Source organism: Brassica napus, chromosome C7 (genome assembly GCF_020379485.1).
Source record: "Brassica napus cultivar Da-Ae chromosome C7, Da-Ae, whole genome shotgun sequence".
In the NCBI taxonomy this organism is placed as follows: domain Eukaryota; kingdom Viridiplantae; phylum Streptophyta; class Magnoliopsida; order Brassicales; family Brassicaceae; genus Brassica; species Brassica napus.
Window position 1 is genome coordinate 46,474,688 of NC_063450.1, and position 25,378 is coordinate 46,500,065.

General features: G+C 36.1%; 3 protein-coding genes, 2 long non-coding RNA genes and 1 pseudogene across 6 annotated transcripts; 4 read left to right on the forward strand and 2 right to left on the reverse strand.

The window, feature by feature from the left end:
- The first annotated feature begins 1,279 nt into the window (after positions 1-1,279).
- Positions 1,280-3,674, forward strand: LOC111211039. Its single transcript, XR_002662248.2, has 2 exons — positions 1,280-1,422; positions 1,501-3,674. It is a non-coding gene; the product is annotated as an uncharacterized LOC111211039 (long non-coding RNA).
- On the reverse strand, positions 3,502-5,335 carry LOC106449446 (probable pectate lyase 4). Its single transcript, XM_048762865.1, has 5 exons — positions 4,527-5,335; positions 4,346-4,449; positions 4,103-4,241; positions 3,649-3,937; positions 3,502-3,617 (listed from the first exon to the last, which is right to left on the reverse strand). The coding sequence occupies exons 1-4, from the start codon at positions 5,232-5,234 to the stop codon at positions 3,716-3,718; spliced, it is 1,173 nt and encodes a 390-aa protein (XP_048618822.1). The 5' UTR covers positions 5,235-5,335; the 3' UTR covers positions 3,502-3,617; positions 3,649-3,715.
- Positions 5,336-5,446: 111 nt separating this feature from the next.
- On the forward strand, positions 5,447-8,647 carry LOC106449447 (11-beta-hydroxysteroid dehydrogenase-like 3; the record flags this gene model as incomplete). Its single annotated transcript, XM_048764308.1, has 5 exons — positions 5,447-6,941; positions 7,052-7,244; positions 7,522-7,607; positions 8,151-8,282; positions 8,564-8,647. Coding segments are annotated over exons 1-5 (684 nt in total), but the record flags the coding sequence as incomplete, so codon positions are not given.
- A 4,039-nt stretch (positions 8,648-12,686) lies between these two features.
- On the forward strand, positions 12,687-13,395 carry LOC125590021. The gene is made up of 2 exons (XR_007326241.1): positions 12,687-12,829; positions 12,951-13,395. It is a non-coding gene; the product is annotated as an uncharacterized LOC125590021 (long non-coding RNA).
- An 895-nt stretch (positions 13,396-14,290) lies between these two features.
- Positions 14,291-17,646, forward strand: LOC106445834 (ubiquitin-like-specific protease ESD4). Of its 2 annotated transcripts, none has more exons than XM_013887472.3 (9): positions 14,291-15,197; positions 15,353-15,432; positions 15,528-15,621; positions 15,703-15,801; positions 15,947-16,036; positions 16,138-16,257; positions 16,604-16,707; positions 17,029-17,101; positions 17,265-17,646. In XM_013887472.3, the coding sequence occupies exons 1-9, from the start codon at positions 14,535-14,537 to the stop codon at positions 17,325-17,327; spliced, it is 1,386 nt and encodes a 461-aa protein (XP_013742926.2). In that variant the 5' UTR covers positions 14,291-14,534; the 3' UTR covers positions 17,328-17,646. The 2 variants fall into 2 exon arrangements, with proteins under 2 accessions (XP_013742926.2, XP_013742927.2); XM_013887473.3 differs by having other exon boundaries at positions 15,356-15,432.
- A 104-nt stretch (positions 17,647-17,750) lies between these two features.
- Positions 17,751-23,070, reverse strand: LOC106445835 (annotated as a pseudogene).
- Positions 23,071-25,378: the final 2,308 nt, after the last annotated feature.

The window sequence follows — 25,378 nt, forward strand, 5'->3', positions numbered from 1 at the left end:
CTATGGAGTAAAAATCCTTTGAAAGCTTTGCCTGCTCTGTTAAATTCTTCTAATATGCTGGCCTGTAGGGAGGGTCTCGTTCCAGCCTGTGTGCATCCGCTAAGTCAGGTACATAGCTTTGTGCTTACAGTTCAAATAAGCTTGGCTACCAATTGATTCCCTTCCATTTTATGATTATGTTTTAGTTCAAGGAGGACTCTGAGAAAAAGAAGCTTGATGTGGAATTTGGGATTACGCTTAGATCTCTATCCTCATAATAATTCTCATCTCTTCTTTAAACAATATTAGGCACTCAGTTCTGATCTGTCACAGGTTCCTGATCTTTCCAAGGAGGTGATGAGAGGAAGGAGAATAAGAGATAGTTTCTTTTGGTTGATTTTAGGGTTTTGTAACACGCGGATGTTGAAGTATTTTAGGGTTTTATAACTTGTTTGCTTTTTGCCTATCAAATATTATAAACATTTAGCCTCTCTCTCTCTCTCTCTATATATATATATATATAACCGCCTGAGTCTATATACATACACTTTGCTATATGTGGATATACGTAGTAGTAGGCTCTTTCATTCACCAGGGACGAAGCAGAGGAGATTAGCAGTTAGCCATGTCCCAGAGACCCATCGCTAGGATTGAGGTTCGCTAGAACAGCTTGAAGCGACCATTCAGTTCAGGAAACTGCTTTCCGTAGGTAATTTTTTTTTTTCTTTGGGGGCTACATATGTATTGTGTTTGCACTAGATTCGACAATTTCTTAAAATGAATCCATGTTTGGCAGAGCGTAATCCTCTAAGTGATAGATGCCCTCGGTTACTGGAATTTCTCACTAAAGGGAAGACTATCCACAGCTTCAGGTTTGTTGGATCCGCTATGTAGATCTGTCACATTTGCTACAATCATCTTCTGATGCTCTTTATACTTTGTGTGTATGGGTGTTGCTTGGGCATTGATGAACGTTGTGTCTGGGACTTGAGACCGGTCACTGAACATGGTGCTGTTCCGATTTTTGTCACTGTTGGCTCCCCGCCTGTGAGCAGGTAAAAAATGATATGTTCTTATGGTCTTTTCACTCATTACAACACCAAGTAAATGTATGTTTTGTTAACATGTTCATGTGTCAGGCCGTTTGGGCATTAGGGAATGTTGCTCGTGATGTGGAGATCTTGTCCTAAGTCAGGGAGCTTTGTTACCATTGTTCTCTCAGTTGGATGACAATGCTCAGCTCTCCTTGCTGAGAAAGACCCAAGACACAGCCTCCTTTTGACCAGGTTTCTCTCGCTCTCAGTCTTATTCGATCGAGGAGGGAGATTTATTAACTTCTCTGATCTCGTAAGACCAGGTTCGTCGACTGATGAGAAAGTGTTTGCAGATGCTTGTTGGGCCCTCTCTTATCTTTCTGATGGAACCAATGACAAAATCCAATCTGTGAGTGTTTTTTTTTTAATTGATTTCGTGCATGATCATGTGTTAATGAGTATCATTGGGTTTTGGGCTTTGCTGTAGGCATCCGTCTCTTGTTCCTGCTCTTCCTAGTATTATTGGTAACATCGTCACTGGAGATGATGCACAGACACAGGTATGCTTGTTCATGTATAGTTTCAGTCATTTCATGTTCCACTCTTCCTAGAACTTTAATGGGCGGACCAATGAGACATCACCGGCATAGCCACTGAATGTGAACACTTTCGATAATGACCTTTGGTTGTCAAAATGTTACTCGCATAGCATCCTGCCACTCGTCAGACTAAAGCACCCTTTAGAATGTTAGGTGTGCCTCTAGAATTGGATCTATCATTTCTTCCAAAATTCGGTCTACCATAGTATCATGCATGTTTCTTACATAGATGCTCTAGTTCTCAAATAATGCAACCATTATGTCTGGTTCCCTGCCTCTTTTAGGCAATCCTCTCCTAGATCTATGTGTTCATAATTTCCTTTTTTTTTTTTCTTTTTTTTTTTGCAGTATGTAGATTTAGTCATGGTGCACTCCTTAGCCTTTTGAGCCTTCTGACTCACAACCATAACAAGAGCATTAAAAAGGAAGCTTGCTGGACAATCTCGATCATCACTGCTGGAAAGAGGACCAGGTTGCAATGTTGATCAGCTCATCAGTTTTTAGAAGGCTTTCTCGTGTTTACGTTTTCTAATATTTGTTCTGTAACGCAGGCTTCTGTATGTGAAGCTTGGTTTGATTTGCCGTCTCGTCAGTCTCCTGACCAGATCAAGTAAGCTTCCAGTGACCCCATCTTCTGTCGTCGATCGCTTTTCCTTTAATATATATATATATATATATATATATTTGCTAGCTCTCTTTCAAATGACCACTTAAAATTCTCAATGAGAGCACTTTTGATATTCAAGGATTATCACGGTGGGTCTAGAAGGATTGAAAGAGGAAGCCGAGACATTTACCACCTGGTGGTAATGATGCAGCCGCAATCGCCAGGTGGATTCAAACCAATAACTCTCATACTCCTAAGGTAAGATTATGATCCCGATCAAGTAAAACTAACAATGATTTGTGGTTTTCTGTCGTAAGAAAATAAGGCTACTTAAATGTGAGGGTTGATCTTGTGTTCTTAGCTCTGTTGCAGGATAAGTTTTGCTTTATAATTGTGATCACATCATCTAGGATAGTGTAAAGCTCTTGTGAACACTTAAATATGGGTTAAAGAGTCAAAGAATATAATAGCTTGTTGCTCCTTATGTTCTGTTTTGTAGTTTCGCTGATTCTATGTCTGGAGTGTTATTAGTTATTACTGACGGATCAAGGGGTTTTTAAAGTAGGAAAAGGTTAAATGGTGATTAGCTTCACTTTTCTGATAAAAGTTTGTTATTGCAGTCATTGTACTGTACCTTTTGCGTGTGTGGGATCAAGAGCAGGAAAAAGAGGCAAGCAGCTCTTGGAATTAGACAAGAGGAGGATCACAAGATCAAGAACAACAAAATTAACAACAATCTCGCTCGAAGATTCACGGAATGTTTAGAACAGGATCAAGACAGGAGTGTGAGAATTTTAACCGTAGCGGTCGGTAACAAGAAGAATATCAAAATGGGCAGTAGATTTTTCTTCTCCTAGATCTATGGGTTCATCGTTTTAGATGTACAATGCTCTCAAAATTAAAATTAAATCTCTATGTAATTAAAATTGTGGTTCTGAACCTTCATGAGACCATTGTTTTATTAGTTGCGACTTTTAAGATTTAGCGCACTGTTAACAGATTATTACTGATGTAGATTTAGAGCTCTATGGAAGTCTTTCAAAAATGCATATGACACTGAAAAAGCAAAAACATCCAAAGGCCATTGATGAATTGAATTGGATTATGTTTTTGATGAAATAAGTCATTTTCTCATTTCAACTCTAGAGAAGCTGAAGGAGATGGTTGAGTCAGAAGCACCAATGAAAGGACGACAAAATCTTTTATGCTTAATTCAAGAACTGGAAATTCTCAAACCAAACGCATGAAAATGACATCAGAACAAGCATAGTCCTTCTAAGTATCCAAAGAGTCATTATTATCTTTCCATACAATTGATTTATACTACAAGGTTGGTTTATTTGGTATTTTTAAACAACGCTAATTAAGTTCAGGATACATACAAATAAATAACTTGACCTGGTGTTTCAAAAAAAAAAAATAACTTGACCTGAAATATTATATGACATACGCATATATATATTTTAGGAGGACTTTGATTCAAGGTGATCAATTGATTAGCAAGCCCTGCCGGGTGCGCAACGGAGAGGGCCGGCCGAGGCAGTAAGAGCAGGGACTTGAGCCCCCGGGGCCACTGGAAACCGTTCTCCAGCTGCGTACGGCGGCGGAACGCCCGGTCCACCAGAGGGCGTGAAGAAAGCTCCGTTGATGAAAACGTCCTTATTCGTACTCCATTTCCAATTTTTTGCGGCAGGACTTTTATCCATTCTCTTTGTCACCTTAATATTATACAAAACGTGTATTAGAAGAACTACAACATAATTTTGAGTATTTATACATTCTTTGGAACTTAGAATCGGTTGATATTGAGACTGTATTAAGCCTAGAAAAATCATATTAAAGACTTGGTTGATGATGATGATGATAATTCTAAATTAAGAAACCTCTTTGTGTTCTTTTCTGTCAGGAGCGACGAAGTGGTTGGATTCACTAAAGATAGTAGGATCAGCACTTCCTCCAATCGCATACAGATTCCATTTGTTGTACATATTGTTTGCTACATGCGCATACCCTCTTCTCACCCTGCAATGTCATCATTCACATAGCCACGTCAGCATTTTCTAATCTACTAATCATAATTTATATTTATCATAAGAAATACATATATTTAATACTTTCATACGTACCTAGGCATTCTCTCAGTGAGACCCGGTCCAAATACATTAAATGCAACTGTAACTTTCATATTCTTATCAGCCATATGGTTGTCAGAATGTCCGAGCAACATCGCCTTCGTAATAACATTTCATCAATGCTCGGTATGTTTTAAAGTTACAATTTCATGTAAAAAGGTGTGTATATACTTACTTTCTGGTGATTTATTAAACGATTATTAGAAATAGTGACAGCCGTAGAAGATGTAACCACATCGATCAAACCATCTTGACACCGAGATAAGTGACAATGATCGATCCAAACATTTCTAGATTGAAACACGCGGATTCCGTCACCGTCAAACCCTTTGCTCAATCTACAATCATGGACAGTTATCCCATGTATAATGACATTGCTCGCACGTTTGATCGAAATGCATGGTCCGTTACCAATATCAACTTTTACTCCTCTCCCGTCTATCGTCTTGTGGCTCTTCACTTCGAGCTCGGTTCTCAACCTTATGACCATGTCACGTGCGAATGTGATCCATAGTGGGTTAGGTTGGGTCGCCCCAAACCTTAAGGTTCCGGGTTTAGGCTTTCCAACGTCATCTGCTGGGCTTGTAACCACGTAGATAGGCCCTTTGCTGCCCCCTAACGCGGCTTTCCCGAACCCTACCGCGCATCTGGCCAGGGCTTGACGGTTAGTCGACCATTTAGCGTCTCTTCGCCAGCAAGCATCAATAGGATTTAGTGCTGGCGCTCCGAGGGTGTAATTACCATCACTATAATTAAAAGCATCAATAGGGTTTGGTGCTGGCGCGGCGAAAGTGGAATCATTACTATAATTAAAAGCATCTACAAGAGGAGAAGAGAAAGTTGCAAAAAGGAGTGAAAATGTTAATAACACGAGAGAAGCCATTTTCTTGAAGACCTGGATGTAATGCTTGAATTGAACTATGTGTGTGTGTGCGCAAATATTTATGCACGAGTCACAACATAGATGTGAGGTAGCTAGAGAATATATGTATGTATCAGTATCTATATATAGGCTTATATATTATATATTTGCATTTTAAAATGTGACTTTTACGTATGTGTGCAAAAGAAGATGTGAAGGAGTACGATACCACACACAGATGACACTTAGCGTAGCGTTGAGTGTTTAATATTACGCTACATAGCAGCGCTTCTCGGCGTCGCCCTATAGCGTCTACAATACGTTCGCGTGGGTTTAGATGTCTTCACGTTCTTTTATACAAAATATATAATATGAATTAATTAAAAAAATATTTTATATGTTAACAATACGTTTCCAAATAATAATAAAATTTATAGAATACTCTTTACTAAATAAAATAGAACTATCCAAAATTTGTTAACAGTCGTAATTGTAGAGTTTTCTTGTTTCGTTCTAGGAATAGATCTTTTATCTGCTAGGTTTTGGTTCTAGAAAATGATCAGTCTTTTATGTTGGCTTTTGGTTTTAGTATTTTGAGAACTCGCCAGTTTTATTCTAATTTATGAGTAATATGTTGGTTGAAATTGGATGGATCTATGAGATCTATCAATATAATCTTCTAGAAAGAAAACAATCTCGAGTCAAACCTCTAAATTTAAACTACTATATATAGATATTAATCACGAAAATTCCTTTCCAATAATAATATTACATCAATACAACTATCATCATTTGATTTAAATATATGATAATGGTCCAATTTTCTTAAGTAGAAATCGATCTGTGGTGATGCAACGCGTCTCATGTTAGTAATATATATTTTTTTTCATGTATTAAATAATTAATCCATGCAGCGACGTCTGATTTATATAGTGACACGAACTGTAACCTTCTAGTAAGTATTATAAATAAATTATGATTGTTATTCGTATATGATGGCTTATATGATGGCGCGGTAAGAACATGAACTCAGTTTAATTTAGGGATTTCAGTAAAGACCCGCAAGTTGAAAAAGATGAATTTAATCGAAACTCGTTTAAAACTTTTCGAAGAAGACGAATTAAATTAGATCAAAAACTAGTTTATTAATTTTTGAAAATATAAGTTACAAAGCAACTCTATATGTAGAGCTTTAAAAGTCTTAATTTTATTAGTAAAACTGAAAACATCAATAGTGAGAAAATAAACCAAAAGAAATATTAAACTCAAATATGGAAAAGAGTCGTTGGAGCTCCTAGATGCTGCTGCATCAGTATAGATCGTGATCTTCAAATATTTTTGTTTAATGTTGACGAAAAAATGTATTAAATTCCAATAGCTCCCGCATATTTCACTGACATAGTGTTTTGTCTTGTAGTATTGGGCTACCGATAAGTGGCGACTTCCACGAGAAAGCCTTAGAAATCAATCAACATTTTGTTTTGTTTTTTCTTAATCACTGGCAAAGGTCAAGTAGGAAGGTGTTCTCTTGCAAACAACATGGATGTGCTTCACATCATTCTCAATATTCTTCTGCCTCCTCTTACCATCATTTTCCTTTTCCTTTTCCTCTTCTACCCAATCTATCTTTTTATCAAACTTCTAAATTGTGTTCGTAAGCATCTTTGCGTTGAAAATGTCGCTGGAAAAGTAGTTCTCATCACTGGAGCTTCCTCCGGCATCGGAGAGGTTAGGTTTTGACTTTAGGATTTACACAGAATATATTTTTTTTCTTTTGGGATCACTTCTGAATTGACATGTTTGGGTTAATATTTTTTTTTCTTCGCTGAAATAAAAAGCATGTTGCATACGAGTACGCGAAGAAAGGAGCAGATCTAGCTTTGGTTGCTCGACGAGAGGATCGTTTACAAATAGTAGCAGAGACATCACGGAAGTTAGGTTCACGGGACGTTATCATCATACCTGGTGATGTTACTAAGATTAATGATTGCATGAAGTTCATCAGTGAGACGATAAGTCATTTTGGAAAAGGTGAGTACTCAAATACAGAACTCTGAAATTTACACGTACTATGAAATAACAGCTAACAGGAAATATTTAAAACAAGTTATCATCAATAATTCAATATAGTATAATCTTTATAAGTATTAGTATTTAATAAATTAGTTAATTTACCCAAATTTGATATAAGGTTTCGACCCAATTAATGTTTTTAATAATTTATAAAGGTTTTAATGATGTTTACGTTCCTTATTTAAGACTTAATTTATGTTGGGGTTATTCTAATCGAGTTGTTATATTTTGACAGTGGACCATTTAATTAATAATGCTGGTGTATCTCAAACTGTTTTGTTTGAGAATTTCTCCCAAATTCAAGACGCTAATCCTATAATGGTGAGTTATTAATGGAAGACACATTCATATTGTTGTCATATACTAAAATCTAAGTTAAAATTTACTAAGTAAGGATGCCTGAATTTATTTTAGTTCATCATTATATATATATACATGAAATTTAACCACTTCCAAAAGTAAATGTATACATATGTGGAAAAATAGATATAACCACTTTTATAACTTTATTACTTAAAACCTTTTCTTGATCAATAACATGCATTTTACCGGCTTTGAAATGTGGATTGTGATATAATGAAAATATTATCTCATACCAAAATACGGACTTAGATGGTTTAAACTTCATAAGTGAATCGATGATTCATGCATATCCTATGAATTTCCATGTAAAAGGCCCTTTGTACTAAAATTACATGTATGTTTATCATATATCCATACGACTATTTTCTTAAAATACATACATTATGTGGAATATTTTGTTGTTTACGTGCAAAAATGACTTAATCAAAAAAAAAAAGACTTAATCAAGCTCTATTTCTCCACATATAAACATTATTTACTTGAATTCTGTATATGTTAAAGGATACCAACTTCTGGGGCTCAACATACATCACTTATTATGCAATTCCCCATCTACGAAAAAGTAAAGGAAAAATAGTTGTGATTGCTTCTGCTGCAGCAAAGATAGCTATCCCAGTGGCAACCATTTATTCTGTAAGAATTCTTCTGCTTAACATATATGAAATATGTTCATACTTATTTCCTATGTTTTATTGTAACATATATAAAATAAGGTTTGGCTTTTCTTATAAATTACGACATCTAATATGTTAGTTTACATAAAGAATCTTCACCATTCAAATTCACATGTAGACCTCCACCGGCCACACGTTGGTGACGTATTAGTTACATACTTAAATAATATTAATTTTTTGAGTTAATTAATAGTTTGATAATGCCGATGTTACTTGATTAATTAATTATTATTGTTGTAGGCAAGCAAAGCAGCATTGTTAGGATTTTATGAGGCACTGAGAATTGAACTCAATCCGGATATAAAAGTAGAGCTTTTTGCAGAATTGACCTATAACTTAAAGTCAAACACAAAACAAACCTTTTTTTTTTTGAAAATTGGTTTTGCCTTATTCACCCCACAAGTTCATATAATTTACGAAAAATGCCATCAATTTTTTTTTTCTTTTTTTTTCGAAAATGACATTTTTACTCTCTCACCCTCATCATTTTCAAGTAATTACAAAATTGTCATTGTCATCAATACCACAACCACCATGAACAACCAACTTGAAGCTCTTAATGCTCCCAAAATTGATTTACCCTTCTTCTTTTTCCATTCTTGTAAACTAAACACAACATATCTCTCATTTTCTCTCCACAATGAGCTAAAAAAAACTCAAGATTTTGATTCTAAATTTTTTATGGTTCATAGAGTCATAGAAGCTAACGATTCTGGGTGGGTTACTTTCGTTTGTGATTCTGTGTGCTTGGAGAAGCCTTATGTATGCTAAGGAACTTATCTCACCAATTTAAGGTATGACATCGAGTTTTTTTCCAGATCTGTTCGTCAGACGACTTACTTGGGAAGTCGTCTGGCTGTAGACAACTTACCTGGAAGTCGTCTGGTCAACGCAGAGGTTATTTTTGCAATTGACTTTGAAATCTGTAACCTGAGACGACTGAAAGTTAAGTCGTCTGTTTTTGTTTGGTTTCAAAAAAATTTCCAAAGAACCTAGACGACTTACATTTCAGTCGTCATAGGTTAGTTTTGCATTTGACTGGATAATTTCAGAAGTTTGACTTCCCCAGACGACTTACATTTCAGTCGTCTGGCGAAAATTAAAATAATAATATTTTTTTAAAAGTAGACGACTTACAGTTAAGTCGTCATAGGTTAGTTTTTCAAAATTTAATTATACACAGACTACTTATAATTCAGTCGTCCACGAGACGACTTACTTGTAAGTCGTCCATGATTTTTTTCCGAGATTCTGGTCAAACCTCGTAAATCCTGGACGACTTACATTTCAGTCGTCTCGTGAACGACTGAATTATAAGTCGTCTGTATATAATTAAATCTTGAAGTTTTTTTTTAATTGCAAAACTAACCTATGACGACTTAACTGTAAGTCGTCTACTTTTAAAAAAATATTATTATTTTAATTTTCACTAGACGACTGAAATGTAAGTCGTCCAGAAAAGTCAAACTTCTGAAATAATCCAGTCAAATGCAAAACTAACCTATGACGACTGAAATGTAAGTCGTCTAGCTTTTTTGGAGTTTTTTTTTTAGCCAAACAATGTTAGACGACTTATTTTTCAGTCGTCCGAAATAACAGATTTCAAAGTCAATTGCAAAAATAACCTTTGCGTTGACCAGACGACGTATAGTTTAGTCGTCTGGACAACTTAGATTGAAGTCGTCCGCGTCTTCTCTGCTAGTTTTTAAGTCTTCTACGTTAGTTTTTGAATAACTTGTATTTTTAAGAGTGATAAGTAACTTCAAGATATGTAAAACTCATATTTACAAAATATGTTCTCTCCCTTAGTTTTACTAAATTTGACTAAGTTTTTCAACGTAAACTTATAATAAAATATGATATGCTTTGACTAATTACTATTGTTTGTTTCCATCTCTTAAGTATTATTGTTATAGACAATAATGATGACTATTGTTATGAGTTGGAAGAAAGGTTAAAATGCTTCTTAAAATGTTGTATCAATATAAAGCTACCAACATTCTTGTTTATTAAGATGAGAAAAAGGCCATTGGGGTTTATTATTGCATATGAGAGATCCAAAGATAAGAAAAAGGCTACTGAAGTCTATTATTTCATTGATTTGTAAATGTGTAAACACATTGTTAGCACATTTAATACATCTTGGAAAACATTATTACTGATTTTACAAAAAAATCACAACTAAAAGAGTAGACATGCAATTCACAAAACAGACCACAAACAAAACTATTATAGATCATTCCTCTACAAAGACAAGCTTGGATTCCACTTGAGTAGACAAGACCACACGACTTTTAAGAAGTCCAGACGACTTCTAAGAAGTCCAGACGACTTCTAAGAAGTCCAGACGACTTCCAGGAAGTTCAGACGACTTTGTCAGAAGACTTTTAGGAAGTTCAGACGACTTCCAGACGACTTTACATGAAGTCCAGACGACTTTGTCAGAAGACTTCCAAGAAGTCCAGACGACTTCCAGACGACTTCTAGACGACTAATAGGTAAGTCGTCCCAGAAGTCTTCCAGATCTGAAAAACCTGCATATTAAATCCAGATCTGAAAAACCTGCATATCCAAAAACGTTCAAATGGCTTAAAAACAGAAAAAATGAGTGAAAGATTAGATAAATCTACCTTTACAGAACACACAAAAATACATATCTTAAAATAATAGATCTACCTTTAAATTAGTGGAAGATGTGTACCATCTAATTAAAAACCTGCAAAAAAGATAGATTAGTAAGAAAGACATGAGACAAAACTGGAAAATTCATATAAAGTTTGGTGTTTTCAAGTCAAAGAGATTAGAGTGGGTTTGGAGAGTTTTAGTTTGGGAAAAAAGTAAGAACTTTATACAACAAGAAGTTACCAAATAAAGAAAAATCAGACATAAGAACTTACCAAAACGCTCAGATCTATTATGAAAGGGAGACTTCGTCAGAAGACTTCCATGAAGTCCAGGCGACTTCCTGGAAGTCCAGACGACTTTGTCAGAAGACTTCCAAGAAGTCCAGACGACTTCCAGACGACTAACAGGTAAGTCGTCCAAGAAGTCTTCCAGATCTGAAAAACCTGCATATCAAATCCAGATCTGAAAAACCTGCATATCCAAAAACGTTCAAATGACTTAAAAATAGAGAAAATGAGTGGAAGATTAGATAAATCTACATTTATAGAACACACAAAAATACATATCAAAATTAATAGATTTACCTTTAAATTAGTGGAAGATGAGTACCATTTGATTAAAAACCTGCAAAAGAGATAGATTAGTAAGAAATACATGAGACAAAACTGAAAAATTCATATAAAGTTTGGTGTTTTCAAGTCAAAGAGATTAGAGAGAGGTTGGAGAGTTTTAGAATGATGAACATTACATTTTTGTTGCAGCCATTTGAGAGGAGGAGAGAGAATGTGTAAATTTTTCTTTATATAGGAAGACAAAAAATCCAATTAGGTTAAATATTTTTGACTCAGACGACTTCCTGGACGACTTACATTTCAGTCGTCTGGTGAAAAAATTAAAACAGACGACTTACATGTAAGTTGTCCAGAAGAGTTTAATTTTAGCGGGAAATTAAATATTTTTAGCGGGAAACTAAAATAGAAGACTTTCCAGACGACTTAAATTATTTAAGCGGGAAAATATTTTTTTTTTAAAATTTTAGGCGGGAATATTTGGACGACTTACATGTAAGTCATCTGTTTTAATTTCTTCACCAGACGACTGAAATGTAAGTCGTCCGAGTAAATTATTCAACAGACGACTGAAATATACGTCGTCCGAGTAAATTATTCAACAGACGACTGAAATATAAGTCATCCACACCCTAAACATAACCCCTGAACTTAATTATCTAATTAAAGACTTCATAGAATCAAATCAAACTTGAAAAGTGTTTACTATACACATAAATAAACACATATAGGTGAGAACTAATTTTTGAAAAAAACATTTTAGTTTTCCAAAATCTAACCCTAACAATACATACAATACTACAACATATGTTTGCCAAACTCCTAAACCAAAGTATTTCATGATTCACTACTTCCACTCATCTATCTTCAAAACAAATCAATTTTATCATATCTTAATTTATATCACTTAAAACTGTTTATAATTACTTGATTTTTATTTTTCACGCATCAAAATATTTTTTTACAAGATTTATAAATTATTTTTAAAATAAACCGGTACCAGACGACTTACACTTCAGTCGTCCAGACGACTTCCAACATCTCAGACGACTTCCAACATCTCAGACGACTCAGACGATTTACTAGGGCTATATTCGTAAAAATGGCTTCTGTTTTTTTGTTTGGTCACAAGGGGCTGAGCTGTAATTTCACTAGGCTTTTAGGTTAGTTTTGCATTTGATTCAAGTTTGGGTATAGGTTTGGGGTTAAAATCAAGTTGTGGGTTAATTTTGGCAAAAACCCCGTAAAAGTAACCATTGTTTTTCGTGGACTAATCTCCACGGATATGACAACTCCTGAGATTATAAAAAGAGTAAGTAATTTTACAAACCATTTTCCATCCAACTAGAATTTTCAACAAAAAAAATTAATAGTTTTATATAAAAATAAGTTAATTATGTGTTTTGTGTTTGTATTTCTTTTCTTTATAATAGCAGGGTTCAGATTTTATAGTATCGGAGCCAGTTAGTAGATGCGCGAAAGCAATTTTCCAAGGTGTTTGTAGAGGAGAAGAATACGTAGAAACACCAAGTTGGATAAAGTGGTTCTTCTTGGTGAAGTCAGTGTGTCCTGAAGTAATCAACTCCATCTTCAACTATTTTTTCCTCCATTTTACCAAACCTTATTTCAAACGTGAATGATAAAGGAACAAATAAATAGTTCTTTTGGGGGCATAGAGGTTGCAACCGCAATGCAAAAGCTTGGACTCTTCATCATTGGAGTTTCGCATAATGGTTTGGATTGGAACATTCTTTTTTCATAAACTTTGGAGATTTTACATTTATCTAATTTAAGTAGTGGTACTTTTGTTTTAGTCGTGTCAAACAAACAAACAAGAGATTCTTTTGCATTGAATAGTAAAAATCATAGTTTGAGTTAGTTCATTGGGATATATGGAGATTGTACCTTTATTTGAGGATCATGGTATGAATTAGTATTTTAGAACGATGTGGATCTATATCTAACCTTATAAACGTACACATTAACAGAACTTTGTTGCTTAGTCGAACATTCCATATCAAAAGTGAGAACAATTCGATAATAATGACTCAAAAATTATCTCCTTAACCGAGTAAGCGAGTATTCCAATTAAAAAAAAGAGGTATCGTCTATGAGACATCTTGTGTTGGTACTCCACATCATAAAGGAAAGGTACAAACATAAAATCGTCACACCAATGACTATAGTCTACATACTATAGGGTTTCAATCACATCTTTCATTCAAGTTTTTGAGTTAGTGTGTCCTTACAACTCGTTGTCTCATCAATCATACGCCAGCCGGTAATGTTGAATGGGAAAATACCATCTAAATTATCATCACAAACACTTCAATTGAATCACATTGAAAGCTCTTGGTTGCCTCTAAGTTACACAAACAAATCTCCATTTTTTGGTTATCATTTTGATAAAAGGATTGGAAAACTTCTTTAATGTCAAAACATGACGAATCTTTGTGTTCACGAGATGCGATATCTCTGTAAAATTGTTATCGGCACCGCATGTACGTTCACTATCGTACAGATTTTGGCGAGATTTACTATAGCCGCGCGAATGTTTATCATACAGAAACCACATACATGAAAATTTTAACGAAAAGACAAAAAGACTCCACAAATTTTGCAAGAGGTGGTAATAAAAAGACAAATAAGTTACTCATTCTTACATTGTTCAGAAAAAAAAAAAACATCCAGTACAATCTGATTTTGCAACAGATATCCAAGATTCATGTTGAAAAAAAAACTCAAAATAAAAAAATGAACACAAATCGAATAAATTTTCTATTAGAAAAATGATTCAATAAAATACAGTAAAAATAAATATATAGAAAAAAATAACCATTAAACTTGAGAAGAATATCTTCGAGGAGACATAAAAAAAAAAAAAAAAAAAAAAAAAAGGAAAGAGAATCCTCTTCCCTCATTTTGTAGAACCCTAATTTCATTCTATGCTTCTCCTTTCCCAATCTCTAGGGTTTAGTGGTTGACGCCCAGATTCCTCCCTTCCTTCCTTCCCTCTAATGGGTGCCGTCGCCATCAATCGCAAGCGCACGGAGGATTCCTTGAACTTCAATCAACCATCCCCATCCCCATCCCAAGCTTCGAACAAGAAACGCAGATTCTCCTTCGGAATCATCTCTCCAGACTCCAACAAGCCGTCTTCTTCCACAGTCTCGAGGATCTCGAGGTATCCCGATGCGAAAGCCCCTCTCCGACGAGAGATTCACGCCCCCAGCCGAGCCAGCCTCAGATACGGTTTACCCAAGCCCAAGCCCAACGATTACTCCTTCGACGACGCCGAGAGGAGAGCTTTCGATGCGTTGAGGTTCTTTACGAAGGATGAAGAGGTTATCGATTTGGGCGATGAAGAAGAAGAGCCTGAGATTGAGATTGGAAAGGAAGCAGTTTCTGAAGATTCAAGCGTCGAAGTTGTTGATTGTGATATTGATGAGAAGGAGGAGATCGTTGAGCCTCCTTCAAGTTCGATGCTTGATTCATTGTCTTTAGTTAGGCGAGAGGCTACAGATGCTGCTTCGAGTCTCGAAGCCTATAAGAAGCTTTTGCGGAGCGCAGAGAGGAGGGACTCAAAGTTGGAAGCTTTGGGGTTTGAGATTTTGTTCAATGAGAAGAGGTTGTCGCAGCTTCGTCAGTCTCGTCCTAAGCCTGTGGAGAAGCCTCTCAAGGTGGTGATCTTACTCTATTTAATGCCCTTACTCGATTTGGATTGGTTCTCTATCAAATGGGGTATAATGTGTTGTATGCCTGAAGAACGGTGTCTTTGAGATCCTTTGCTTTTATTGTTGTTAACATTTCTGTTGTTTTGTGTTTTGATCTAAAGAAGGTGCCTGACGAACCGTTTATACCTCTCACAAAGGAGGATAAGGCTGAAGTCTACAACGCATTTTCTGGGAAAAATAGGTATGGTTTGTCTTGTAAAGAGGTTTTTATAGCATGTTTGTGTGTTTTATGTTGTATCTGATTCTAACCCAATCTATATGCGTCCCTCTTTTCAGAAGGAAAGTCTTGGTTACTCATGCGAATTCAAACATTGATATTACTGGTCAAGTTCTACAATGTCTTACCCCATCTGCATGGTTAAACGACGAGGTATCTACTGTTTCCTGATTAGAGTTCTGCATGGTTTAGAGCTTTTGAATGACGTTGCTGTGTTCCTCTTCTGTTTTGTAGGTTATCAATGTCTATCTCGAACTACTCAAAGAAAGAGAAATTAGAGAGCCCAAAAAGTATTTGAAGTGTCATTTCTTCAATACCTTTTTCTACAAAAAGGTTTGTTTCTTACCCTGTGGTACTCATTTATCTCTGGCTTCTGTATCCCATGAACATGAACTCCCAACACAAAATTGTGGCCCTTTTATGTGTTGATGAATCCTCTTGGACTCATGTTGTTCTTTCTCTAATTGCTGTCTTTCAGCTGGTTAGCGACTCTGGTTATAACTATAAAGCTGTTAGGAGATGGACTACGCAGAGAAAGTTGGGATATGCTCTTATTGACTGCGACATGGTAATGTTTTCGAAAAACCTAAACGTTTGAATTCTCTTTGTTGATCCTACAAATGAAGACCAATTCATTTATGTTTAAACCATTTTTTTGCCCTTTTGCAGATATTTGTTCCCATCCACAGGAGTGTGCATTGGACCTTGGCAGTTATTAACAACAGGGATCGCAAGTTCTTGTATCTCGATTCACTAAATGGAGTTGATTCCAAGATTTTGAATGCTCTGGTATAATTTATTTTCCACATTCTCTTTATTTAGTCTCTTATTAACGTATTGGAGTCACTAGAGGGATATCAGATACTTTGGATTTAATTGAACGTACTGTTCTTTATCCTACTGGTCTTCCTAATACAGCTCAATTAATCTCACTCATAATGAAAATGAAGTGAATGACTGTCATAGTGGATGTTGTATTATCCTCACCATTATTTCTTGATTCTAAAGTTTGACCCTGGTCATTTTGGAGATGCCAGAAGCTCTTATTTTCTTTGGTAGATCAAACACTATTGTGAAAATATTCTAGCAAAAATAGTCCCTATAGCTAATGCTTCAAATGATATGTGTGCTTCAGGCAAAATATTTGGGCGATGAAGCTAAGGAAAAAAGTGGGAAAGACATTGATGTTAGTTCGTGGGACATGGAATTTGTTGAAGACCTTCCCCAACAACAAAATGGGTATGTAAATATCATTGTACTTGCTATGTTTATGATTATTTGTATAGGAACTAGTTATGGGATCAACAAGCTGTTATTTGGGAAAACTCATGATTTTCATAGTCTCATGATGGACTGTTGCCAAAATATCGTTATCTCAATGGTGTGGTGTCGAAATCACACAGGCATATTCTAATACTAGCTCCTTCTGGGAGTTTAATCACCAAACACAATCTGAATGGCATATGTGTTTATACTCTTAGCTTTCTGTTGTAGCTCTATGCCTAACCCTTTATCTTCTTCTTTTTTTTTTAATTCTTTTGCAATGTATGCATTCTTCAGGTATGACTGTGGAATGTTTATGCTCAAGTACATCGACTTTTTCAGTAGAGGTCTGGGGATATGTTTCAGCCAGGTAAGCTATCTGAATCCAGATTCCTCAATGCTACAAGAAAATTGTAGTTAAAAGAGTTAACTGGTTGTCTAGAATCGGTTAAGGAATTAGTAAATATCTTAAGCATTTTATATCCTGTGAATGTTCCAGGATTTGATTACTAAAGTGTTTTACTTCGGTGCAGGAACATATGCCATACTTCCGGCTAAGAACGGCTAAAGAGATTCTGAGACTACGTGCTGACTGAAGTTGCTTGGGACTATTATGCATGTCAAATTTTAGGAGTGCTGTCTTACTCCGTTGTTGATTTGTTCAAGCTTTTTAAAATTTTATACTCCTTTTAGGCAGTGAAAGTGAAGCATTCAGCTTCAGAAGCAGAGGAAAACACTGATTGAGCCAAGTCACAAAGTTCTTGGTCTTTTTTTCTCCTTTTGTTGAAATTGTAGATGAAGCTGATAAAATGAAACCTTAGTTGTTGTAATGAACTGGTCCATTTTTTAAACTCTGTATGCTCAGTCACTGACGTCCATTTTTCATGAATTAAGAGAAAGAAACTTGAAAGTGTCGACCAGGTTCAATTTTAACTTTCTTATATAAAAAGAGTTAATCTTAACTACACGACATCCATGTTCTATGTATCACGAGCAACTATTATACCAGATAGCTCACATAAACAAACGAGCTTCACAATTTACCCCAAATACTGTACACAAATGTGTTACAAATATACAACAAACTGTTTTATGTATAAGAGTTCCACATGACTGCTACTATGTCAGTATAATGAACTTCAATCAACATTTCATCATCAATAAGTTTGTAGAAGACATTGGATACAAATGTTGACAAAGGACAAAGAAAAAAACACAAAATGAAACAAATTGAAAAGAAAAACACATTCCCCAATTCACAAAAACATGAGGATGGAAGAGTCGTGTGCATTAGTAGAAGAAAAGATCACCTGGCTGGAACAAAAACTAACTTCATTCCCTTTTTTTTCTAGCGCGGAACTCTCTTCCGGCTAAGGATCTCTTGTTCTTTCAGACGGTGTTGGAACCGAGCTAGACGGGCTTGAAGGCTTACGAGCCCAGCTGCTTTACGGGACAAGACAAAGTTCAGTTGTGTCACATAGTTGTCAATCATGCTCCCTGGCGATCCACCTCCGCTAGTAATTTCATTTCCTGCTCAAACCCAATACAATGTTACAATAACCAAAAGACATAAGCCAATAACAAAGCAGGTGAATGGCTTTATTTTGTACCTCGCGAACAATCTCCATCGTATCCTCGATTTCTTTTCTGTGTGCTGTGATTAAGGCCTCTTCCTCCTGCCAGAGATCAAAACCCAATTATAATTAAACCGCAGCACAGATTTCTTAATTTTGCAAAATTCATTACATTCCCTGGAACCAGATGGGGTTATTACCTCAAGCAATGCACTGATGTTTTCATCAGGAGAAGGCGGCTCCGTTATTGTTTCATATTGCCTTGAAGAAGCATCGCTCGTGTTCTGACTGGCGGTAGTACTATTGAGCTGTCTGAAGTTTATCGTCGCAGGAACATCAGACGCACTGATGGAATCTCTTTTTGACAAGTTTAGATATCTTTCTGGTTTTTCCTCCCGGGGAACTTTCCTACGAGTCGGTGATACCTTCTTCACCTTTTCTTCCTGATCTGAAGCGTCTTGAGAATAAGAAGATGACTGAATCCTTTGACTGGTGGAGCCGCCGCCAAAAGAATTGCTCGTATCTGATCTTCCTCTGTCCATTGATATCGATGGTATTCCACTTTCTTCTTTAAAGCTGACCGGATATGAAGATGGGTAATTTGTAGGCTGCTTGAATTCAATACCCGAAGTAGAGTAGCTGCTGTCTTTCTCTACCCTTCTCCCTGTCTCCTGTGCATTATATTCCTGCGGAGGCTCAAAGACATCTTCTGCATCGTTTGAAGCTAGTTGAGAAGAAGCCAAAGACACATCCTTATTAGCTGGCGGCAACGAGTTATAGGTTTGATCCTTCTTGCTATTTCCACTTTTAGATAGACTTTTAACCCTGTTGTAAAATTAGTAAATTACAGACATGAGTTCAAGAGATGAAACCGAGAGTTATCTCAGAAAGGCTTTTTAGCTCATCAAAAACATACCGATCGGCGTATCTTAATGTATTTAGGGTATGTTCGCATGATCCTTCGTTTGGAGAGATGCAAGAAATCATCACAGTTCTTGAGTTTCCAACAAATGAGTCACGGAGCACTTCAGTTAGTTTGCTTCCACGGAATGGAATGTGTAGCTGGTCATTGTCCAGCGCGCGGATACATTCTTTGAGAGCTAAGAGACTCTTATTGATTTCTGCACCTTCAATCCTAAGAAACAACCATAGTCAAAAAGAACAGTTCAGATCAAGAGTAGTCATCCTGACGGTAGAAGGTAGATTTACTTTATCCATGAGGCCAGACAATCATTTTAAACCTAAGTTCTACATAGATGGGGAGGTCAATACTCTTTTAGCAGATGACAAAGATGATCTTACCTTGTCTGGCGGTCATTGTCTATGGTGTCTGCACCTCTTTCACTGCCAGCAAGATCAATGAAAGAAATCTTCCCAACAACTTTCCCTTGTGATTCGTTATTATCATTATTATTTCGTCGAGTTTCTTTCACCTCCACATGCTTTTTGACAACAAGCTGCAAAATAGCATGTGATCTAGAAGATTCCTCATTGGCGCCAGTTGATCCGGTGCTCCTTGAAGCACTCCCTTTATCGATATAATCCTTTACGATTTGAATATCCGAAACTTCAAACTCTTGCAGGCCAACAATGCAAACTTGTTGTCTACCATCTTCTCGCATACAAAGTTTCCTGCTCAGCAACAACTTATTAGTCAGCCAACTATTCACATGCATTTCTAATACATGCAAACAGTATTTAGAGTATGGAGACTGATAGAAGAGTAAATATATACACTACAATGTCCAATAGCATACAAATGAAGAAAATAAATTTGAATGTGCCAGCTCAAGGTGTTGACGTTTTTGTCCAGCGGCATTTTTCCAAAAAAAAAACTCATAATACCAAATGTGCCATTTAAAAGATATGAGAACAGAAAAAGAAACACTAACTTTCTCTCGGAGAGAAGATCGTAGAGCTTTCCACCATATATCTCGAAATAACTGAGCCACAACTTAAGCCTCTGATCACGATATACTGGTTGATTCAACATCCTCATAAGATCTTGAACAGCCCGTATAGGCAGTGGTTTCATTGTGAATGTCTTACCGCTACCTAATTAAAGCAAAACATTATCAAGGTCACAGAAGCAAAAAGATTATATTAACGAGTATAAAGTAAAAGGCGATAGGAATACTAGACTTATTACAATAACATTGACCTAAGAAATAATTCCCATGGCAAAAGTATAATTATGTACCTGTTTGACCATATGCAAAACAGGTAGCTTTGGTTCTTTGAAAAATCGTGGGAATAATTGGCTCTATCGTGACCCGATACACCTGATCAAGGGAACAGTAAACAACTTTAGAATATATAACACAGCTTAAAATGGAAATCAAACTAGAAAAAAGGTGGACGAACAGGAATGCTAGACTATAATTTAAAGTTCACATGGTTAGTTTATTTTAAAACTAATCTATGTTATCTCGCATCTTGAAGTACAATAACGCACCCCACTAGGGTTGCCGGTAGATTTCAATTCCTTAAGGCTATTAAATTACCTCGTCATTTGAAACATGCTCACCCAGAACAGCATCAAAGCAAAACTCATGTTTTTCCATATATGCAGTCAAATCCACCTGCACCAACAAAGATTAAGTTTCATTCAATATCAGAAAGAAACATAAAATGAAGAGGGTCTATGACCTTTCATCTCGTTGAACTGAATCATGGATGTCATCGTTATCTTTTAATGTAGCGCACACACGAACCTTCAATTTGGTCTCGTGAACGGTCAAAGAATTATTAGAGACAGTGATGATATCGTCCTCCTTTTTAGCGGTTTCCTTTTTATTCAGCGGTCTCTTCCTTACCTGAATAAATATGTAAATATGTATAGTTCTCCAGTGATGACGACCATTGCTTGAATTACAACCAAGCAGTGGGAAACCAGGTAACAAGATCGAAAGAAATGCCATACCACTACTCTTATTTTGGCTACACTGTTCTCTCTTCCACTACTTTCTTTTTCACTCGTAGGAAATGGGCTTGAAGGTTCAGCGTCCTGTTCTTGTCGCTGTTGCTGGTTAGCTGGCACACTGAAATCTTCTTCAAAAGCCTGATTGACACTTGGCATGAAAGGCGATGGCTCAAACGGTTCAGAAATCACATGCTGTAAAATGAATGAAGTATGATTTTATTACACAATCAATGAGTTGGTGACTATTACGATGAAATAATTATCATTAAGCAGCGGAAAATGAAAGAAAAATTCCACCAAACAGACTACATTCCCGACTCCTTTTAATTGCAATAGCTCCTCTAAGTTAATGAATTACTTGAACAAGTAATTAACTTCAATATCTATATGATAAGTTTCACAACAGTAGTAATTATGTTGACTAACAACGGTATCCAGGTCTCAAAATCAAAAGCCAACTAAGTTTATGTCCAAAAGATGATTATATTGGGGCTGAATCACACATAGCCGATAGGTGAGCGTCAACAAAAGATTGTAAGGGGGTGTTAACAAAAAAAAAAAGTAGCAACAACCAAGATAGAGCTCAAAGATATTCCTCATCCTACCATATGTGGTCACAAACCGGCAAAAATAATAAAGTTATGTGATTTAATTTCCCTTGCAAACATACCTCGGACAGCAGCTCTGTGTTATCCATTGCGTGAAGATCTAGCAACCCAGCTCCAAAGTCACCTCTCAACTCAGGTGAATAAAACCCATCTGAAGGGGGCATAGCTGCTGATGTTTGACCAGTGGGTGTATACGGCTCAGAAGCAGATTCCCCATTCAAATTAAGATTTCTCATTAATTTGAAAAGTCTTTGCTTCTCTTCAGCAGTTTGTGCTCCATAACCCTAATACAAAATAATATATCATAAAGGAGTTGTCCACTGAAAACAGAAAAAATGACCAATACGACGATCACATGTATACAATCCTACTTCCACACATTTAGAAGCTTTAGCAGAAAAAATATACCCAGAACTTTCTAATTAAGAATGATACATGCTCTATTCACAAACATATTGAGCATACTAGAGAAACCATATAAAAGCATATGCAAGAATCTAAAGGGAAGAAGTTACTACCTGCATGAGAAGGTTCGGGAGATGACCTGCGGAAGCAACAGGAGACCCCAGATGCTGTAAACCAGCGGACTGGAGCCACCGCGCCATGACGGCATCCCCAGCCTCGTTTCCAGGTCCTGCATTGTTCAGAGCTCCATCGTACAGCGCCGTCGCAGCCGCAGCAGCATTAGTCTGCTGCGTATGGCCGCCGCCCATGAGGCGCTGCGATCTTCGTTGAGGAGCCAGAGCAACGACTCTTCGTCCAAAACAAAAGCCAGAGTCAATACCATCATCATCAGCAACAAGTTTCCGTCTAATGAAAAATCGATTGCGATTACTCACAATGAGGAGAGGAAGCTGCGATTAACACCTGGAAACTTGACTCACTCTCCTTCGGAATCTGAAATTCAACCGATAGATTCAGCTTTCATCAGAGAATGGTGCAAAAATGTCGATGAATCTCGGGTGTTACAATGAAAGATTATTACCTCATCTGTGATCTGAAATTTTCTCGGGAAACGATCAGATCTATGGGAGGGAGGAAGGAACCCTAAGCGAGACGTATTGTTTGGGTGTGGAGAGAGAGAGAAGAGAGAAGAGACAAGAGAGGCGAATCTGATTCAAATTTTCGTCGCCTATCCCGTAAGCGATGCCTGGGCAGAGAGAGAGAGAGAGAGAGAGACCAAGGTGATTTGACAAGGTACTATTATTATTAATTAACAACAACAAACAAACATTCGAAACATCTACCAATTTTTTTAAGTAACAAATCAGAGCCCCGTTACTTTCATAAAATGTTCGATTTGCCCCAATGTTTTTTATACATTGCATGGATCTAAGCCATGAGCATCCATTTTTCACACACATTTCATTTCATGCTGATTTTTCTGACCTTGAAGAAAGCTATACTATCAGAAATCGTCTCATCTTCTTGTGGAATATAAATTCAGCTTATTTGAGATGAAAATATGAATTTGTTGTGAGTTTATTTGAAAAAAAACGTTTATTAGAAAGATATTTTCAGTTACAAACAAGAACTATATAAACTATATAAGAGACGAATTTGAGACGATGAATCTATAAACTCAGATTCTTTGCTGATTTCGTGTATTTGAGTGAATGCTCCTCCTTTGAATAACTTCTTCCTTATTTACCAACCGTCTTTGTTCTTTCTTGATGTCGGAACTAATTTTTCAAGAGTCTAGTCGATCAATTTTTAAAGAGGGTCTTTCAACTACTAAATTACCATGAGTTAGTAGTAGAAAATGTTTATTATCACACGCATAAAATTGGTGTAGTAGATTACTTACTATAACGTGAAGTAATACATACTGGATCGCTTTTGGATTTTGAACACTATCGAATTGTGATACATGATTACTGTTTGATAATAGTATCGGTACATATTAGTAATCAAAATTGAAATCATTCAACTCATTGAGTTTTCTATAAGTCATTATTGCCACAACTTTTGAAGTCTATTTTCGAACTGGAAATGTTGTATATACTAATATTCTATATTGATGGAAGCTAAAGATTCTATCTGCCCACAGAAAAGTAAGCAATGACCATATAGTTTATACTTTTTATAGCACGGCAAAAAAGTTGATTTGTTTAAAGATGTTCGAGAACGTAACCTAAATTATGTATTTATATTAAATCAGGGAAAACATAATTGTATTCTAAGTTTCTGATTGATAATATGTGGCAATGTAGTTAAGTTACTGATGCGATACCTCTGGTAATGAACGTTTCAAAAAATAACTCTATTGCACATATTAACAATTAATTTGGTTTGTATCGATTTACTTGCTGAGAACAAACTATTATAAGGTTGTATAAGTGGCAAAACAAAATGTGTGGGGTTGCTTAGTTTTCAATCAAAAAGCTTTTGCTTGAGCCTAAAGCGTTTTGATGATGAGAGGGATTCGAATTTGAAGTCTAAACAGTTACGGAGGAGTTGTCAAAGCTCCATGTTTCTATTTATTTTTGTATTGACAAAACAGATCTCTAGTTTTGCGCAGCGTCCAAAAACCACCCTGATTGCTTGAAAAGTGTAGAGTAAAAGTGTATCTAAACTCATACGCCTAGTCACCTAGAACACACAACACGCTTTAAATATGTTAACATGTACTGAATATGTTAACACTTTTTATGCTTTTTTTTTTAAAGCTGTGTATCATTAATAAGCCACATAGACAAAAAGTTCCAAAATATTACAAAAACAAAGCACAAGATCGTACCAATAAATATGTCATAAGAAAGGATAGATAGAAAACATCAAAGAGGTTATCCTTTTCAAATAAACACAAACGCAATACACGAAGACAGTAGTCTTCTGATGGCATGCGTTCTAAGATGAGACCAGAAGAGAGGCTTCTGCTTGGGCCAGGGCCGGCTCAACACTGTTACGGGCCTTAGGACGAAAAATATTTTTTTTTACTCTCTAAAATTTATATGTAGGTAATGTTTAAAATGTTTTTAAAATTTAATCAGTAATATTTTGTAATGAAAATAAAACAATATACATATCAAATAATTGGGGCCCTTTTCAATTTTATTTGTTATATTTATAATTTTTTATATATAAAAATATAGATTATAAAAAAAATTGGGCCCCTTAATTAGTATTATACGGAGGGACACGGGCTTGGACCCGGGGCGGTCGCACCGCTTGTCCCCCCTAATAAGCCGGCCCAGGCTTCTGCTTCCTCATACATCAATGAGTAATTTTACACCATCTGCAATGGAAAACTCACTATATGGAATCTGAAATTGATACCTTCTCGTCGTAAGTCAATTTCTCATAAAATCTGAAAAGAATAATAATGGAACTGATCAAGGATCTTAATATTAAAGAGAACTGCTAAAACCATGAGTTCGAACTCTCCAAACTTCTTAACTCTTTTTTTATTCACAATAGCGGCTTGAAAAAAACCCAGTGTTTTGAAGGTTTGGCTCCATGAAATCAATCCCACCAATTCTGACCGTCGCAACAAAAGAGATGATAATACCGTCGCTCCAAAAGGAACCGACAACTCCCAA

What these genes read in the sequence shown, in the direction of transcription:
- LOC106449446 (XM_048762865.1), bottom strand. Translation starts at nt 5,234, where the DNA reads ATGGCTTCTCTCGTGTTATTAACATTTTCACTCCTTTTTGCAACTTTC. An exon ending in GTTTAATAAATCACCAGAAA is followed by an intron (nt 4,450 to 4,526) that starts GTAAGTATATAC and finishes GTTATTACGAAG; the next exon opens with GCGATGTTGCTCGGACATTC. An exon ending in CTCACTGAGAGAATGCCTAG is followed by an intron (nt 4,242 to 4,345) that starts GTACGTATGAAA and finishes ATGACATTGCAG; the next exon opens with GGTGAGAAGAGGGTATGCGC.
- LOC106445834 (XM_013887472.3), top strand. Translation starts at nt 14,535, where the DNA reads ATGGGTGCCGTCGCCATCAATCGCAAGCGCACGGAGGATTCCTTGAAC. An exon ending in CTGTGGAGAAGCCTCTCAAG is followed by an intron (nt 15,198 to 15,352) that starts GTGGTGATCTTA and finishes TTTGATCTAAAG; the next exon opens with AAGGTGCCTGACGAACCGTT. An exon ending in GCATTTTCTGGGAAAAATAG is followed by an intron (nt 15,433 to 15,527) that starts GTATGGTTTGTC and finishes CCCTCTTTTCAG; the next exon opens with AAGGAAAGTCTTGGTTACTC.